Source organism: Physeter macrocephalus, chromosome 13 (genome assembly GCF_002837175.3).
Source record: "Physeter macrocephalus isolate SW-GA chromosome 13, ASM283717v5, whole genome shotgun sequence".
Lineage (NCBI taxonomy): Eukaryota > Metazoa > Chordata > Mammalia > Artiodactyla > Physeteridae > Physeter > Physeter macrocephalus.
The window spans coordinates 83,204,056-83,222,863 of NC_041226.1; the positions used below are offsets into that span (position 1 = coordinate 83,204,056).

The window sequence follows — 18,808 nt, forward strand, 5'->3', positions numbered from 1 at the left end:
GTGCAACAGCCCCCTCCTCCTGCCCTGCTTTACTGCTTTTTATAGCACTTAACTTCACCTTACTTGTTTATTTGTTTTGGGTCTCTCTCCTGGAACGCAGACCCAGTGGCACTCGGCCTTGGCTTTGTCTCCAGCGCTTGGTGTGAAGCAGAAGCCCAGCAAATGTTAGTGAAGGAAGGCAGGAAGAATGAATGGGGAGGGGGCGCAAGTGCCTTGTCCAGGGGCCCTTTGGTTTGGATCATCTTATCCAGGGTTTTCTAACCCTTGTCTGAAACAAAAACAGCAAAGCTCTTTTCAGACAAAATCTTACACAGAACCTCACAATGTAAAGTGCAGAGAGAGGATTGCATTACTATAAATGTGGTTTGTGTTCAGATCATATCATTTACATATTTAATAATCACGCATAAGAATGAGGTGGCCTGGAACGTGAGAATTTGACCTTCCAGGCCAACAGATGACGGATGCTGACTCACGTCCGCTCTGTGGTCCACTTCCTTTCTTTTCTGTTTTGGTCACACAGTTCAGAGAAAATCTTGATATGCATAAAACAATTAGGAATAGCAATTGAAAAAACAGGTCTGCTGTTATATTGAGCAAACCATAGGAATCTCTATTTCCTAGGTGCGAGGAGAAGTCATCCCCGAACGTTCTAAAATTTACCTCTGTAACACATCTGAGTTTGTGCGGGTGTTTTGTTACATTTTATGAGTTAAAATATCATATTAAAAAATCAAGGTCAGCGTTGCAGACCCTCTGAAGCCACAGGTAGGGTTGCCAGAGAAAACAGGACGCGCAGTAAAATGTGAATTTCATTTAAACAGCGGATCGTTTTGAAGTCTAAGTATGTCCCATTAAATTTGCATTTCAGGTATGATACATACTTAGACTTAAAAACAACTCTGGAAAAAAAACCCCAAAACAAAAAACAGCTCTCGGTTTATTTGTAATTCACATATAACTGAGCGTCCCATACCTTCACTTGCTAAATCTGGGAACCCCATCCCAGCTTGGGGTGGGGAGGGGGTGTGTGTGTGCGTGTGTGTGTGCGTGCGTGTGTGCGTGCGTGTGTGTGTGCGTGCGTGTGTGTGTGCGTGCGTGTGTGTGTGCGTGTGTGTGTGTGTGCGCGCGCGCGCGCGGGGGGGCGGAGCCGGGCGCGAGGGGGCGGGGTCCAAAGGCGTGGCCAGGCGGTTGGGGAGGGGCCATGAGCTCAGGGGCGGGGCAGGAGGAGTGACCAGGAGGTTGGAGGAGGGGCGAGTCGGTGCCTGGCGCTCAGGGTCCGGGACTGAGGGGCGCCTGGGAGCCGGGGCCGGGCGCGGGCGGAGCTGGAGGCGGGGCCTGGTCTCCGGCGGTGGGGGCGGGGCCGGGCGCTGGAGGAGGGGCCGGGCGCTCGGCGCACGTGACGGCGGTTGCCAAGGTGAAAGGTCAGGCGCGGCGCGGCACTCCCAAGATGGCGGCGGCCGGGGCGTCGGTGTCGGCGGCGCGCAGCCCGGGAGCCCCGGCGGGGACAGAGGCCCGAGTCCGGCGCCCGCCCCCGGCACGGCCCTCGCGGCTGCCCCCGCTGCTCGTGCTGCTGGCGGCGGCGGCGGGGCCGGGCGCGGGCGGTGCGGCGCGGCTGTACCGCGCGGGCGAGGACGCCGTGTGGGTGCTGGACAGCGGCAGCGTGCGCGGGGCCACGGCTAACAGCTCCGCCGCGTGGCTCGTGCAGTTCTACTCCTCGTGGTGCGGCCACTGCATCGGCTACGCGCCCACCTGGCGGGCCCTGGCCGGGGACGTGCGAGGTGAGGCGCGCCCCCGCGCGGAACTCGACCCCGGCCGCTCGGCCTGACACCTGCGGCCCCCGGATTCTCCCCTCCGGGTCGCGGCAGCCTCTCATGCCCTTTCCCTTTGCCCTACGGGGGCACCTCGCATAGGCCGCCGCTGGCCTGCACCCCTGGGTGTATCCCCCATCTGACCGGTGAGATCCTGGGAAGTCGGCCGTCTCAAGTCAGAATGACAAAAACCCTTCTCCTCCAGCCCTCACTCCACAGCTGGGGACAGGGAGGCCTCCCCATTATCGCCTAGCTCTCCAGACCCCTAGTTTTGAGTCCCTAAGACCTTCATTAACGCCCCAGGCCTTTATCCTAGCTGTGTCTCGACGTGCATACCATCCTCAGTAATTCCACTCCAGTGCCTAGACTCCTCATTCTTTGAGGATCCCCATTCCTATTCCAAGCCACTTTCCCTGTAAGTCCTTCTTCATCCTCTTCAGGTTTGGTTAGCTGAGCATATGGTGGATACTCAAAGTGTCCACAACGTAGATGTCCAACTACGCTGGAGACTTCTCTATAGAAGCAGAAAAAGACCTTCAAAGCATTTCATTGGTTGGTTCCTTGTTCATGGACATGCAGCCTTGGATAAATCTGTCACCCACCAAACTTCTGGTCATGTTCCCACAGTTGACTGATGTTTGGCACCTTTGTCATGTTGCAAATTGCTAATCAGTCACTAAGCTATTGGCCTGCTCTAAATGGCAGAGTTGTAGCCAATTAGGGGTTTTGCTGCAGCCTCCCTGCAAGCTGGCCACGCTTCAGAATGGAATGCGGATTGCTCTGAAGTGGGAGCTGGTCTCCAGCAAGAGTGAGATTTGGCAGAACTCTTGCTGAGGTTGAGCTGACCTCTAATTATGTATTTCAGTGGGCAAGAGAGTAACAAATTGCTGGGTTCTCTTCCTGCACTTTAGTTTTACATCCAACCCTGTTGTGATTTTTTCATATCTAGACAGACTCATAACGAAACTTAAAAAGTCTAAATAGGGCTTTTGTGCATGATTGTAAATGATTATTTTTAGGTGCATTTCCTCTTGCCTTAGGGTGTTGGGGCCTGTTGATTCTAAAGGGTCCGTTCTTTGATCTAATGTTTTCTTGAGTCCCTAGTGTTTGGCACTGGTCAGAACTGAAATCAGAGACTATGAAAGGGACATTTTACTCCTTAGTAGGTTTTTTTTTTTAAGCCTTTGCTTTGACACCAAACAGAGGACTTTGCAATTCTCTTTTGTCATTGGGTGGCGGGTATAGCTCTGGCAAGACGTTTGTCACCTATTCTGTGCATATTTTGATTTTTTCAGTTTAGTGTCTGAAATATAAATGTAAACCAGGTTTGAGCGTTGCAAACTATTTCGTAGTTGAACCAGCATGTAAGGAGCCTTGAAAATTGTTCCTGGAACTCAGAAGGAAAGTTATTTTTGGAACCGAAACTAGTAAAACCCATACCTAATGGTGTGATTAACTTAACTGTTAGCTAAATAAGGTCATCTTAAAGGATTTGGACATCCTACAGGTCAAAGCAGGAAGAGCAGGCCTGAGACAGAAGGAGATGTGGCTGAGTGCAAAACAGCTGTGGCTCGAAAGACAGGGCAGGCAGGGGCCCGGCGAGGGGGCGGCGGCCAGAGGGTCCCGAGGGCCAAACTGCCCGGGCGGCTCCCGAGCGCCAGCTCTAACTGGAGGCAGAGCCTTGGCTCTTGGGGTCCCCAGAGAGAGCTCACCTGGGGACTTGGTCGGCCCAGCCCAGGCCTGCTGGAGCCGAAGCTCTGGGCGGAGGCCTGACGTCCTGTCAGCACAAGCCCCAGAGGTGGAGGATGTCTGTGTCCTGCAGGACAACTGCAGGAATGGGCCTGTGGCCAGAGGGGGCGGAAGCGTGGCTTACAAAATACCCCCTCGTGGCTGTCCACACACGAGAACTCCCCGGTAAAGGAACCTGTTACTTGGCCCTGGGGTCCCACGTGACCGGCCACAGGGCCCTTCCGGTGCCTCATTTCCGCGAAGTCCCCGTGGAACGCGTTGGGAAGAAGTGCCCTCACCCTCACTGAGGAGGCTGGCGCAGCCCCTCTGCCCAGCGCCTTCTGGCCGCGGGCCGTGACGCAGGGGAGGGGCCTCCCAGCGCCCACAGGGTCCAGTCTGAGTGCAGTCGTCACTCCCGCTGTCACTGCTTTGGGCCGGCTCAGTCACTTGTGAATTGGAGCGTCCGGTGAGCCCCCGGGGCACGCAGACCCTGGACTAGGCCCGTCAGGTGCCTCTTCGCACTCCTCTTGAGAGGCAGTGTCCAGCCAGCTTGCCCCATCTGCCCCCCACCCCAGTCTGGACAGCAGTGTGGCTTCTAGGAGGTGGGCGGTTACAGAACAGCCTCTACTCCCTGGCTTGAGATTGCCTGGGGCGGGGGGGGGGGGCGGTCAGCTAGAGGAGCACCTGCCCCCCTGCTGTCCCCCCACCGGCGCCTCCTAAGTGGCCTCTTGCACTTGCTCAGAGTGGGTGGGGTCTGCAGAGGGCGGGGCTCCTCCGCTCGGCAGGGCCTCTCTGTGCACAGCTTAGGGACACCTTTGTTCTCCCAAAAGATTTGGATTGAACTTTAGCTCTTTGCTGATATTTTCAAGATTTTAAAAATAATTGTTTTTCCTTCTAAGAAGATGGCTTAAAAAACAAAAGATCTACTGTTGGGTGCCAACTGTCCTCCCAGCGTTTATGTAGATCTGGCTCAGGCCTGTCACTTCTAAGTCCTTTGCAAAACAAAACCCTGCTGTGTCCCTGAAAATCCTTTTGCCCGGAGCTGTGATGTTAGCTCAGTTGGTGATGCCACTTCCTTTTGAGGTGGGAGCTGAGACACCTGTTGCTGGGGGGGGGGCGGGCAGCCCGCTACCACCGAGACGGCTCTGAGATAGCCGCGGAGACTTTGTCAAGGCAAGGAGTGTCCCTATCAGCATCACCGGGTCCTGGTGTCTGTCCCGGCCCATCTCCTCCGCTCTGTCTTTGGGGAAGAGTGCCAGGGAAGCAGGGGCAGGTTTTCTGTCATTGGCCCCAGAATTATTTTGTTTTTTTTTAACATCTTTATTGGAGTATAATTGCTTTACAGTGGTGTGTTAGTTTCTGCGTTACAACAAAGTGAATCAGTTATACATATACATATGTTCCCATATCTCTTCCCTCTTGCGTCTCCCTCCCTCCCACCCTCCTATCCCACCCCTCTAGGTGGTCACAGACCACCGAGCTGATCTCCCTGTGCTATGCGGCTGTTTCCCACTAGCTATCCACCCTACGTTTGGTAGTGTATGTCCATGCCACTCTCTCACTTCGTCACAGCTTACCCTTCCCCCTCCCCGTGTCCTCAAGGCCATGCTCTAGTAGGTCTGTGTTTTATTCCCATCCTACCCCTAGGCTCTTCATGACCATTTTTTTTTTTTTAGATTCCATATATATGTGTTAGCATACGGTATTTGTTTTTCTCCTTCTGACTTGGCCCCAGAATTCTTGATGAGAGACTCAGAGGGGTGCCCCGGAGCTGGCAGGCAGGCGCCCACTGCACGCCCCTTCTCCTCCTGTCACCCACGTGTGGTCACACGGTTGAGTGGCAGGCCAGGGGCAGCAGGGCCCCGACGGCTCGCTCCTGGCGTCTGCGGGGACAGCCGGGCCCCTTCTTGCTGCTGGGGCTTGGTCTCACCTCCCGGTGAGCTCTTCATCACCAGCGGTCTCCTGGTCAGCATGGCCGCAGGCTTCGTGGACGTGAACTAGACCACCTGGTGTTCCCCACGGGTCATTACCTGTGCACCGCAGAAGGAGGCGGGACTGAGGGAGGAGGGGGTGCTGATGGAACGGGAGCTCACCTGGACCCCAGAGAGGTGGGTGGACAGGGGCGGCCCCCCCCCCCCATTATGGGCCCAGCAAAGCTTGTCGTCGGCTCCCGCCACCAAGACTTGTCTGCAAGACCCAGACTTCATTGTGACCAGGTCCAGAGGAGGGACACCGCCGCTGTGTGAAGCCCGCGACATTGAGTGAAGGAGCCCTGGTGGTAAATGCCACTGGCCCTGCCTGGGCTTTGCAGGCGAGTCAGAGACCTTACCGATCTTGGGAGCTTTTCCTGCCTCGCGACGCACAGCCTCCATCCAGCAGGAGCCCGTCCGCATCCAGTGGGCTCGCTGCGAAGCCTGCGGGACCATGTACAGCGTCAGCTTAACCACACCGGGCGAACTCGGGGGATGAAAGGACGCTTGAGACCCTGTCCCGGCCCTCTGCCCCGTGGCGAGGCCAAGGCAGAGCGCCCAACTCCAGGCTGCCCTGGGGGGCTCATGTATAATGCGCGCTCCTTAGCATGAGGCTTGGTTTCTGCCTAGGCCTGTGTGTCCTGATTTGCAGCTTGAACTTGGAGCTTATCTAAAAAGCCCTTTGCTCGTCCAGGAAGGGGCCTATGCAGGGACCAGAACATCCTCCAGCAGCTGGAATGTGGGATCAGAAACCCCAGCGTCCCGCTGACTTCCCGAGGATGAGGAGGAAGAGGAGGCCATAATGGAGCTCTGGGCCTTAAGCACAACACTCGGTTGCATCCTTTTAAGCCTCGGAGCTTAATTAATCTGTACTGTAATCATTTTCTAGAACCACTTGTTGCTTGACCATAAATCAGACTTTTATAGATGTTTTATTAGAACTTGACAAGTAATGTGGTGAAAAATTTAATCCTGTTAGGTTAAGTAATATGGTTACTTGACGAGGAAACTTGAAATAAATTTTAGTCCGCTGTGTATAGAAGCTTAATTGTTTCACAAGTATTTTTTAAGCCTGTGGTACTAAAAACAGACGGGCTCATGAGTGGGAGTGAGGAACGGGCGCGGGCCTCACCGCTGCTCCCTGTGGAGGCTCTGGCGGCCTCCCTGCCTCGCAGCTGGCGCGCTTCACCCTCGTGTCTAGTTGGGGGTGGGTGACGCTGTCTTGTCCTGAAAGCAGGCAATTTGCATTCGGTTTAGAGCGCTTCTCTCCTTTGTGTGGTGGGGTCCCAACAGGTGGGAGAGGCAGGAGGAGGGGAGGGTACCAGTCGAATGGGCAAAGACCCCGAAGCTCAGCCTCTGAGATGGTTTGCATTTTATTTGATAAAATAGACTGTCTCCCTTTTGTGTGGCGTGAATGCCGTCCATCTGCTGGGACACTTGCAGTGGCTGCTGGCGCCTCTGTAACTGAAATTCTCCCTCATCTGCCTCCTTCTGGGCCTTCCCGTGGCTCCTTTCAAAGGTGGACAAAGGCCGCGTGAGGTGTGGGCAGGCCCCGCCCCAGGCTGCCGCCTCGACGGGGTGCGCCGTCTGGAGTGGAGCCCCGGCTGCCTGTGGACACGGGAGCCCTCGGGCTGGGCAGGGGGCTGTCCTCTGCCCGCCAGCGTGCGCCCTGCCAGAGCAGCGTCGGACTTCGGCTCTGCGTTAATCCAAGCGCGTTCTCTCTCCCGTGGACCCCGTCCTTCTTTCGGGGGGAGGTGCGGACAGCGGACAGAAAGCGGGCAGCGTGAACAGTGGGTTGGAGGGGTAAGTCCTAAGAAGGGGAGCGGGGTGGTGGGAGCAGCACGGGGCAGGGCCGCTGAGCGAGGGGCCCGCCACGTGGGGGGAGTGGCAGGGAGGCGCGCCCAGAGGGTCCAGCTCCGAAAGGGCCAGGGGAGCCGTGCTCTCCCTCCTCCTGGCCAGCAGGGAGGAGGAGCAGCTTTCAGCCGGGGCCACACGACCCGCTTCCTCTGGAGGATCCCTGGCTGCTCCCTGCAGGACTGAGGGCCAGAGGCCCACTGGCCGGCGGGAGTGCCACGGGGGAAGGGAGGTGCCCCACCCCGTGCCAGCTCGCTTCGTGAGGGGCTGGCGGGCTTGCAGGGGTGGGCTGTGGAGGGTAGTAGCGCTTGTCCTCCAGAACGTTCCGGTGTTTGGGAGGTAGCGTCCAGTTTGCGAACGGGAGGAAGAACGGCCTTCCAGGTGGAGTGCACTCTGGGGTAGATGGGGTTTGGCCCAGACTTGCCAAGTGAAACAGCTGGCAGCCCGGGGCTCTGTAGCGTCACTGTCACGTGCGTTTCCAGGGCACAGCTGCCATTCCTGCCCTTGGCCGGGCACTGCCCATCAGGCTGGTTTTCTTCCACATCCTCCTATTGAGACACATTTAAAACTTGGGCAGAAGGGTGGGACTCGTGTCCTCCCGGTGTCCTGTGGCCTCATCCCCAGGTTCCCCAAGGACTAGGTCCAGGGGGTGTACCTGTGTTTGACCTTTACTTAATGACTGTTAGCTCAGGGCTCAGACTCAGGCTGCAGTGAACTCACAGACCTGATCGGACAGAGATGCAAATCGCTTCTGTCCAGTGGGAAAGGGAACCCTGCTGGCGTGGGCCAGCCCTGTCTCAGCCGGGCTGCTGCTGGTGGCCGAGTGCTTGGTCCTCTCTCACCCTGAACGGGTCCTTCAGTAACCAGGTCAAGGGCATGTGTGACACCTGTTCCCTCTGCAACGTATGAGTCATGCCCTTAGCTTTTTGAAAATTACACCCTGGTACTGACTTAGGATGGACTCGGTGTAGGGAACCCTCATGCTAGTAAGTTTACCAAGCATTTCATCTATTAGAGATGTGTTGGGAGTACAAGGATTGTCTGTATGCTTAAGAAGGGGCCACATTGTGCAGAGGCTTTTTAAAGAAGTTATCAGAGGAAACGGCTGCTTCATTCCACGCGTGACTGTCTGAGGGTTTGGGGGGGCGGGCGTTAGGGTGGCAGCGTCGGGGGGCGCTGAGTTGGAAGTGGGGCATGTCTTCGTCTGGAGGCAGCAGGACCGAGAGGGGAGAAGATCCTGGTGGGACCCTGCGCTTCGGTGGAGGGCGGGCCGGGCGCCTCGGGTGCTGTGTCCGCTCTGCCTGCCTGGACGGCGGGCCGCGGGCTCTGGAGCCACCGAGCCGACTGGACCTCAGGCGGAGCTCCGGGCCCCTCCTGCGTAACAGCCAGCTGCCCGCCAGGCAGGCCCCACAGCGCGTAACCTGTGAACTTGCTCCGCTTGGGAAGAGAGGCTGGCGGGGCTTCTCTTGCCCTGGTGACCGCTCCTGGGCAGGGCCAGGGATGGCCTCTGTGAGGAGGCGACGTGTGTGACACGGAGGAAGAACGTGGCCGGCCACTCAGAGGACAGTGTCCGCCCGAGGACTGTGTCCTGTGGGCTGAGAGCCGGACGTGTCGTGGTGGGGCCGGTGTCCCCGCGCTGGCCGGGCAGAGTCTCGGGCCGGGGTGGGCGCCGGGCCCCGATCCGGCTCTGCGGGCCGAGCAGCCCGTGGAGCCCGCGGTTCTCGTTTGCGGGCGCGGAGCTGTCAAAGCGGGGCCACGCGTGAAGCCAGCGCCGTGTTAGAGTTGGGAGGGCCGGCACCCGGGCCTGCGGCCTCCTCTCCCTGCGGCCGCGCGGCCGCCGTGCTGGGTGCTGTTTGCGGCCTCCTGCACCGGGAATCCTGGGAGGTGCAAGCTGAGGAACAGGACACGCGGCCTGCGGTGCACAGACGCGTAACACGCGGCCCCCGCAAGTACCCTGAGGTTCCCAAGTTTTCTACATTTATTTTTATAAGTAACACGTACTTATTAAGAAAAATCTGAAGAACAAAAATCTGGGCCCAAGTCCCACCGTGAAAACTGCACCCTCGTGAACGGCTTCTTCCGTCCGGGTCTGGCTCCGTTGTGTGCATAATGTCAGCTCTTGAAGCAGTTTCCCGTTTTCTTTCTCTCTGGGCCCTAGAGCACTTTTTTTGAAGGTGGAGTGAAAGTGTGCCATGGAGATTCTCAGTAAGCCCTGAAGCCCTGCGTCTGTGCTCCGGGGAGGAGGTAGCAGGAGCGCGGTGGCGAGTACGCCCACAGCCCGGCCGCCGGGCCGGAGGTGGCCCTGGGAGCCCAGCAACCTACCAGCCGTGCATCCTGTCCTGTGTCTGGGCCTCTGCCCCACTAAGTGGATGAGGGTATTAACTGTTCTTCCTTAGGTCCTTGTAATTGGAGACTCCAGAAAGATGTGACCTGTGATTCGGGAGGGCTCTGTGATTTTTGTTTTCCATCCATTTAAATGGCGTCGAGATGAACCGGTTTCACTGAGGCCACATTAAGTGGAACACTATTCGGTCATTGATTGTGAAAGCAGAACTTTGGTTTTGTTTCTTGGTTTTTTTTTTTACTTGATCCTTTGCATTATATTAACGTCGGTAAATATTTTGTATAATTACAGAGGAAAAAGGCATGTTTGGGTTTTTTTAAGATTTTTTTTTTTTAATGTGGACCATTTTTGAAGTCTTTATTGAATTTGTTACAATTTTGTTTCTATTCTATGTTTTGGTTTTTTGGCCCTGAGGCATGTGGGATCTTAGCTCCCCGACCAGGGATCGAACCTGCACCCCCTGCACTGGAAGGCGAAGTCTTAACCACTGGACCGCCAGGGAAGTCCCAAAGGCATGTATTTTTAAGTGAAAGTGGTATATGAGGTGGAAAAAAAAGTAATGATTGAATTGCTAATATGTAGAAGCCGTCATGTTTGTATAATCCTTAGTGATGGGCAGTATTTTCTCTCTCCTTCCAGGCATGCTTTTTTTTTTTTTTTTTTTTTTTTTTGTAAGCGGGCCTCTCACTGCTGTGGCCTCTCCTGTTGCGGAGCACAGGCTCCGGACGCGCAGGCTCAGCTGCCATGGCTCACGGGCCCAGCCGCTCCGCGGCACTTGGGATCTTCCCGGACCGGGGCACGAACCCGCGTCCCCTGCATCGGCAGGCGGACTCTCAACCACTGCGCCACCAGGGGAGCCCAGGCATGCTTTTAATACAACCTCTGAAGTCTCAGGTCTTAGGAACACTCAGAGAAAACCCGTTTGGCGTGATTTATAACCAAATGACTAGTTTAGATGGGTGGTGTCTGTCGGAACTCACCAGCGCCTCAGGGATGGACCGTTGTCAGTTCCCACTCAGAAGTCACATGGTAAACTAACACACTATTGTAAAACAGTTATACTCCAATAAAGATGTTAAGAAAAAAAAAAAAAAAAAGAAGTCACATGGTGCAGAAGGCAGCTAGTGGGACTCGCCCTGTCCCTGGCCCGTCCCCCCTGGCCGGTTCTCTGCTCCTCTGTGTGTCTGCAGAGGCCGGTAAACTAACACACTATTGTAAAACAGTTATACTCCAATAAAGATGTTAAGAAAAAAAAAAAAAAAAAAGAAGTCACATGGTGCAGAAGGCAGCTAGTGGGACTCGCCCTGTCCCTGGCCCGTCCCGCCTGGCCGGTTCTCTGCTCCTCTGTGTGTCTGCAGAGGCCGCCAGCTCATCCTGCTTCCCCTGTAGGCGAGGAGCCAGGAAACGTTTGGGGGAATCTTACCGTCCCAGAGAAAGGGAGCAAATCTTTAAAGGGAAAACCTCACTGGAGGATGCTGGGGAGACCGCTCCTTGGAAGCTGGTGACCAAAGGGACCAGCTCCGCCCTTACCGCTGGGTGAGCTGCGCCTCGGGGTCTGCAGGGCACAGCTTCGTCTGTGCAGACTGCCCCCGCCCGCCGTCTGGCGGGCAGCCCTCGGGAATTAAAGTGTTGGGCAGCGGGGGGCGGGGGGTGTCAGTAAGAAGGAAGGCAGCCACAGGTCACCCATCTCCTGTTGGAAGAATGCCACACCACCTGGGAACTGTTCTCCCCCAAAGCTGAGAACTAGGTCCGCGTCGACAGAAAACCCAGGGGCAGGGGGCGGTCACAAAATCCAGATGGTGGGAGACCGCGGGTTAGAAGACAGGCCTTGTTTGGACGCGATTTAAACAAAGTAAGCAAAAATGGGACAATTAGGAAGATTGGACTCCCTACCAGCTGTTTGTTGCTGTTGAAGCATGTTGGTCTGAGTTGGTGTGGTGCCGGGAGGACGCTTGTGCTGGGAAAGAAGCTCTTCCCTTTCGGAGGCGCGTGGTCGGTTGTGTTGAAACGACTGGCTGGCGGAGGCCCACTTGGCACCGTTGGGAAGGGGCTCAGGGTTTGAGTGAAACAAGACTCAACTGTGAGCTGGTTAAGTGTTGATATTAAAGGTAGGAAAAAAAATATTTAAAACTGCTCCTTTTCTGCTCCCAAGAACGGCAGCAGTGTCTGAGGGTGTAGGAAGGGCCTCGGGGAAAGTGTTCGGAACCACTTCCTTGGTGTTTGCACGCAGCTAGCTGTGTCTTTGGCCTGAAAGACCTGTGGCCAGACGCTGCCGGCCTTTGCTCTCGTTCGAGTGAGTACACGGGAACGTCCTGGCTAAACGTCCTGGACCACGCGCGTCCAGTTAAACTGTAAATGCTGGCTGGGTGTCCCTGACGGAGGGCCGGCCACGGGCTGATGGCAGCCCTCTGTTCCCGGCGCTCTCATCCGTCTCGGGGTCGTTTAATTAGGAGACCGAGGAGGCTGCAGGGCGATTTGCAGGTTCGGCAAACAGCGCTTTGCCGTGTTGCCGTCGGCGATGAGGGTCCCGTCCTCTTTCCCAGCTCAGCTCAGGACCGTCCCGAGCGTGGACGGGCTTGCGGGATGGCCCGTGAGGCTGCGGGCCTGGGTGGACCGTGGGGACGGGGCCACACTGACAGTCTCACTTCTGCTTTTCAGACTGGGCCGCTGCCATCCGAGTCGCCGCCCTGGACTGTGCGGAAGAGAAGAACCACGAGGTGTGCCGCGCCTACGAGATCCACTTCTACCCCACCTTCCGGGTGAGTACCTCCCCCCTCCTCGTGGCGGCGGCTTTAAGTTGAAACCCACCACCTATGTAATTCCTGCATTTTCAGCGTTTGGGGCGGACGTCTTGAAACGTAGGGGGGGTTCTGTCTGCAGAGGGTCACCTCTCGTTCCACCCCGTTGGGTTGCCCGTGTCGTGGTGGGACTGTACCCGCGGCCCCTGCTCACCCAGCGAGGGGACGGGGTGAGGCCTGCAGGTGGGGAAATGGCCGGGAGCTGCCCTGAGAGCCAGTCTGAGGCCTCCAGCCGTCGACATGCGGCGATGGGTCTGGGTGCCGGCGTGTGCCCGGCCTGCCCGGCCGTGTGCCTGGCACGGCTGTCCCTCAGACAGGCCTGTCCCTGTCTCTCCCACTAGGGGGCGGACTGGAAGCTGAGAAGCAGACCCAGGTCTGTGTGTGCTCGTGTGCGGTCACTCGCCTGCACCCGCGCGCGTCACGATGACTTTACGTCTCAGGAAAAAAGTTGAGCTTTTGGAAGTGACCTCTGAGAAGCTTGGGGACCCCCCTGCCTCTCAGCCCTCACATCCCACGCTCTCTGTGGCGCAGCGTCAGATGCTTCTCCCCTAAGTGTTGACCTGGTGACAGCCGTGCATCCGTCCCCTGGCTGGGCCGCGCCCACTGGTTGGCCTGGTGCCCCAGCCCCACCAGAGTCACCCTCCCCTTGAGCCCCGTGTCGAAACGTGTTCCTGTTTTATTTTCCTGTCTTATTTTGTTTCAGCTTTACACACGGGGCTCTGTGTGCTGTGTGTGAGCTTCGGGCCTCCTCTTTCTCCTAACAGGACGTTGCTAGAACCACCCGCACACCGGGTGGGGCTGGGGTCCGCGGGGCTGGGGCCGGCAGCACGGTGGGGCCGCCGCGGGCCTGAGCCGCCGTGGGCACTCACGTGTGTGTCCCGTGCCGCCTGGCGCCGGCCTGGAGCGCGGTGCTGGGCCTTCCCTGCTGGCGGGTGACAGGGAGTGATCGCTACGCCACGGGCGGCCCTGTCTGTTGGTGTCGTTCGCCCGTTTTCCTCTCGCCCGTGTGTGCTTTTCGGACTGATTTACAGGCGTCCTGTGTCTTCCTGACACTCGCCCTCCTTCAGCTCTGCGTGTCCAGCGCTGTCAGCACCCAGCCCGTCACTGTTTCCACTGTCTTTACTGTGTCTTTTAACGAAGAAGGTTTTTAATTTTGATGTAAAATCCTTTTGTTCTGCTCAAAGACACTTGATAGAGTGCCTGCCCTCGTCCCCAGGAGTTTTTGTGTCGTTGAGCGGACATACCGTGAACACCTGGCACCAGGAGCCTTTAGGGGACGCGCCGTCTGCCGTAGTTCCAGCCCTGTTGGGGCAGAAAGTGTAAACGGCAGGGTTCCGGGTGGTACTGAGCAGCCACTCGTGAATCTGGAGGGAAACACTGTCACCCACAGAAACACATAGAAATGTGGTTCGCCCTCAGTCAACGTAAAGTTTCTGGAAAAAGGGACTGAAGCTCTCAAAGATGATGGTCGTTCCGTTGCTTACAGGTCGTTCCGTTGCTTACACAGACGCCAGGCAAGGCTGTTTCTTATTTGTTCTGTGTTTTTCTTCTTAGTATTTTAAAGCATTTGCAAAGGATTTTACAACTGGAGAAGATTTTAAAGGTAAGGACCCAAGTGTTCTATTCTACCATCCTAGAGTCCTTCCCTCTTAGATAAATCTATTCAAGTGAGGCTAGAACACGCCCTGGTTGGGTCTGCCCCTCAGCCCTGCTTTGGCACGTTTACATTGGCACTGTCGGCCCTTTCTTTCCTGTAAGGGTTCAAACGGTCCTGGTTTCAGCGAGAATTCTTTCTTCTCTGCTTTGCCTTCCTTGGCAAATGTGGTGAAATTTATTTTCTTAAGTAAACTTTTCTGGAAAAAAGAAAAGTTTGAGAAGTGCACACATCACGAGGGCACCCCGATGAATTTTTGTCAGCGAGCCCCCCCACCTCCCCCCGGGAGCCCACAGTGAGGGCCGTCTGCCTGCCTCTGAACTTGGTATAGATGGACACGACACGTGCCTCTGTCTCCACGCCGCGTGCGTGTGTGCGCGTGTGTGCGTGTGGGGGGGGTGCCCCCCTGTGGCCGTGTGTCCCTGGACCTCACCGATTCCCACGCTGGTTGCTGAGAGGCCTCCCGGCATGTGAATCCACGGCCGCGTGTGCTCGCACCGTCGGGGCCCTGGGGTGGGACGGGCGCTCGGCAGGCAGACGCGGCCGTGACGGTGGGTGCTGCCCTGCAGGGCCGGACAGAGAGCCGCAGACGGTGAGGCACACGATGATCGACTTCCTGCAGAGCCACACGGACGAAGGCAGGCCTCCCGGGTGCCCGTCTTTGAACGCCATTCGGTGCGTAGTGCTGTAAAAAAGGGGGCACGCTGCAAGCTGAAGTTAATTTTGTAAAGTAGAGACTTGCGTTAAGTGACGTGGGCACTGGTCTACGATGGGCTTGAAAGCACTAAAAGCCTCTTTTCCTCTTAAAAGGCCCAGGGACGTTCTTTCTCTCATTGACAACAGCAGCGGCCGTTACGTGGCTGTCTTATTTGAAAGCAACAGCTCCTACGTTGGACGTGAGGTACTGTCTGCGCCTCTTCCAGTGTCGGGTCTGTGATCAGATTCCTGTGTGACAGTAACTACGTCCGCCTGATCTGTCGTAGTCTCGGAATTGGCGTTCGTGTTTTTCAGCAGACGCGCTGGTTACAGAGAAGACTGCTGGGGCGAGGGTCTGCCGCCAGGGGGAGAGGAAGCAGCTCCCGAGTGCAGCCTGGTCCTCTGGGTGGGGGGCCTGGTCCGCCGGGGGGGGCCAGGAGGGACTCACGGCAGGCCTGGCCCTCGGGACGCGCGTCTTCCCTGAGGGCGTGCTCTCTTTCCTAGGCGTTATGATCAAGATTTTTTCTTTGCTGTATTCTGAACTCCCAACTTTTTTGCCAAATCCCAGATTCTGTAAAACAGTGTTTCTGTCGTGAATCTTTGCTTTATCATCACTTCACACGTGTGGGTCTGAGGCCCTCGCCTTTGGAAAAGTCTCAGTAAAATCCAGGTGCCAGGAGCTGGGCTGGAGGACAGGGATTCTTTACCCCGAGGTCTCCTAGGGATGAGAGAAGACACCTCACTCCGGAACCTAGCCCCGGGTGCCACGTTTCTCCCTCTCTGCTGGCCTCCCGACTGTTCCTCCGAGATCGGGGCTCTGGGAAGGAAGTGTGGTGGTCCCGGTGGGGCTTCGGCTGCCGGGTGGGTGCCCGGTTCCCGCTCTCAGCGAGGCCCCTGGTTGGGACACGGCTCTGTCGCTCCTGAGAGAGAGGTGGTTCTGCACCCGACTGTCCGGGTGGCACGCCCGGGGCTTGCTGTTCGTCTTTCACATTCTTCTAGCTCCTGAGATGCCACCGGGGGTCCCCCGCCACCGCCCCCCACCACTGCGCCTTCAGCCTCAGCGGCCCTGGGCCGGGCAGCTCTGGAGGGAGGAACGGCCGACCGGGGGCGCTGTCGGCCTCCCAGCGCAGGCCCCGAGGGTGGAGGGGAAGCTAGAGGCCGGGGCGCGGCCCCAGCTCCCGTGGGGCTGACCGTCCCCGTCTGACGACCGTGGGCCTCGGGGGGTACGTGAGGAGCACAGCACAGGCCCCTCTGACGGTCCGCTCGGCGAGGAGGCTGTAGTTCCTGCCGTGCGACGGTCAGGGGCCTGAAGGTGCCACAGAACAGGGGTGTCGGTGGTCTGGCTTAGAGGGGATGAGCTGCGATGCTGTAAGAAGCTGCGTTTGTCACTTCCATTTCCGGAGGACCCTGCCATCCACAGCAAGGGTGACCGTACTTTCTCGTCGCCCAGGTGATCTTAGACCTGATTCCCTACGAGAACATCGAGGTGAAGAGAGCGCTGGGCTGGGATAAAGCCTTTCTGCAGAAGCTCGGTGTTTCTTCTGTCCCCTCGTGTTACTTGATTTACCCAAACGGGTCCCACGGATTAGTTACCGTGTAAGTAGAGTCTGGCTTCAGGGATGTTTGTGATGCCACCGACACCGCCAGCCCCTGGGCGCTCACTGGTGCGTGGGGTGGTGGGGGAGACCGGCCGCAGGCCCCGCACGGGCGCTCACCTTGCTGACGCCAGCAGCACCATCATCAAAATGCCGCTTGCCTCTGCGCTGGGCGCCTGCACGCCCGTAAGATAAGCTCGGCTGAAGAGGAAGCAAGTTGAGTCGAGGCTGGGAGAGCGTCACAGGTGGGGAGGTGAGCTGCCTGCCTGGCCCCCCAGCCTCAGGCCGGAGGCCCCAGGCCAGCCCCGCCCGCATCCCGGGAGCTCTTGGCGAGGCACCGCGTGTGGACACGGCGGCGAGAAGGCGGGCGCTTTCCTCCCTCGGGGCTCCTGTCTCAGCCTCTGGGAAGTTTAGCTGGGGCACCGAGGGCGCCGCCCCCAGGAACCTCAAGCACGCCGTAGTTCCTTGGGTGTATTTTCTATTCTTTAAAAAAAATGGAATTCAGGGTAAGCCAGGAGGTCTTACCTGGCGCTCCCGGCCCTACAGCAGACCTTCCTTGAACAAACTGCCATCCCGTTTCGGAGAAAAGCTCGTTTTACATTCAAAGCGTCATCTGTACAACCTCAACATAAAGTGACGTTGATATTTTTACCAATAACTGCTGCGTTCTCCTTTGGGGAATGAAATAAGCTCTGGACCCTTGGGGGACCCCTGGGCTACGTGGGGAGGGCACCGTAACGGCCTTCACAGCCGTCCGCCCCCTGCCAGTGGAGGGCGGGAATTTACCGTCGCCCCAGCGCTCCGCAGTGCTCCGGAGCCACCGGGCTGTGAGGGGGGCCGGGCGGGCGCTCCTCCCCCCTCCCCCGCCCGACGCCGGATGCCCCGCGCGGAGCTGGCAGCCTGTGGGCAGAGGATGTCGAGACCGCAGTTTGGATAAAGCTGATCTTGGCAGATGCTCAAACCAGCGTAGTACTACGATTCGTTTTTGTTCGGTGGGGATGTTATGTTCTCAGGTGGGGGGCCGGCTCCCCGAGGCCCGGGCTTTGCCACCCTCCCGCCCCGCCCAAGATACCTGCAGTAGATGCCCAGAGGATGGCGGGGCTGGGTGGTGCAGTCACCCTGGAGTTACGGAGGGAGGGCTGCTCTGACCCTGGGGCCACGAGGCGCCTGCGGCTGGGGGCCAGGCCGCCGAAGCCCGCCTCTGAGTCCGCGCCCTGGCCGCCCCTTTCTCGCAGCGGGAAGCCTCTCCGATCGTTTTTCTCCTCTTATTTGAAGTCATTGCCAGATGTGAGGAAGAAATCGCTTTCATTGCCCGAAAAACCAAGCAGAGCAGACAACTCTGAAGCCGTGCTTTGGAGGGAATTTGACAGGTGAACGAAGCTGCCGGGAGCGTGTGGCTGGGGGTCCGGGGGCCACTGCAGGGCGGCTCGTTCAGAAGCCCGCCAGCCGCCGGCCGGCGCTCGGGGATTCTCCGCGTCGTCTCCCCGGGGTGGCGTCCCTCTGGGGTAGGAGCCAGCACGTGGGAATCTGCGTGAAGAGAGAGGCGCCCACACTGACCTTGTAGCGTTTCCTCCCAGGTCGAAGCTGTACGTGGCTGACCTGGAATCGGGGCTGCACCACCTCCTGAGGGTGGAGCTGGCCGCCCGCAGGTCCCTGGCCGGGGCCGAGCTGAAGACACTCAAGGACTTCGTCACCGTCCTGGCCAAGGTGCGTGGACGTCTGGGCCGGGCCGGGGGCCACGGGCCAGCCTGGGCTTGACCACGCGACCTCGCCCGTCCTCCACTCACCCAGACGCCTGCTGTGTGCCGGGGGCCTGCGGGGCGCAGAGCTCCTGGCCGAGCGGAGGCGCCGGCGCACTCGGCGGCGGGGGGCGGGGAGCGCGCAGGGCCGCGGGGTCTGAGGCCCTGCCGGCCGGGGCGCCCGGGGAAGGCCTGAGGACCAGCAGGACGAGCGGGGGCGAGCGGGAACGGGCAGGAGGCCTGGCATGGGGAGCTGGGACGGGAGGCGGGAGCGGCGGGCCTCCGCAGGGAGACGGCTGCGGCCTGCAGTGTTGTGTCGGCGGGGCCCTGGGGCTGGGGCACGTGCTGGCTGCCGTGTCAGCTCACGTTTAGAGGGGAGCGGCTGTCGGGGTTACATTCCTGCCAAGACTCTTAGCTCCAGAGCTGAACGTCCAGGCTTGTGGGGTTTTGTGTGTTTTTTTTTTGCGGTCCGCGGGCCTCTCACTGCCGTGGCCTCTCCCGTTGCGGAGCACAGGCTCCGGACGCGCAGGCGCAGCGGCCATGGCTCACGGGCCCAGCCGCTCGGCGGCACGTGGGATCCTCCCGGACCGGGGCGCGAACCCGCGTCCCCCGCATCGGC

General features: G+C 58.3%; 1 protein-coding gene across 1 annotated transcript in view; it reads left to right on the forward strand.

Moving 5' to 3' along the window:
- The first annotated feature begins 1,450 nt into the window (after window positions 1-1,450).
- Window positions 1,451-18,808, forward strand: part of QSOX2 (quiescin sulfhydryl oxidase 2) — a 28,931-nt gene continuing 11,573 nt past the window's right edge. The window contains exons 1-8 of the mRNA XM_024126494.3: window positions 1,451-1,781; window positions 12,366-12,466; window positions 14,060-14,108; window positions 14,729-14,834; window positions 14,970-15,060; window positions 16,306-16,451; window positions 17,686-17,820; window positions 18,028-18,157. Coding sequence (XP_023982262.1) covers window positions 1,451-1,781; window positions 12,366-12,466; window positions 14,060-14,108; window positions 14,729-14,834; window positions 14,970-15,060; window positions 16,306-16,451; window positions 17,686-17,820; window positions 18,028-18,157 — 1,089 coding nt within the window. The remainder of the gene's footprint in view (window positions 1,782-12,365; window positions 12,467-14,059; window positions 14,109-14,728; window positions 14,835-14,969; window positions 15,061-16,305; window positions 16,452-17,685; window positions 17,821-18,027; window positions 18,158-18,808) is intronic.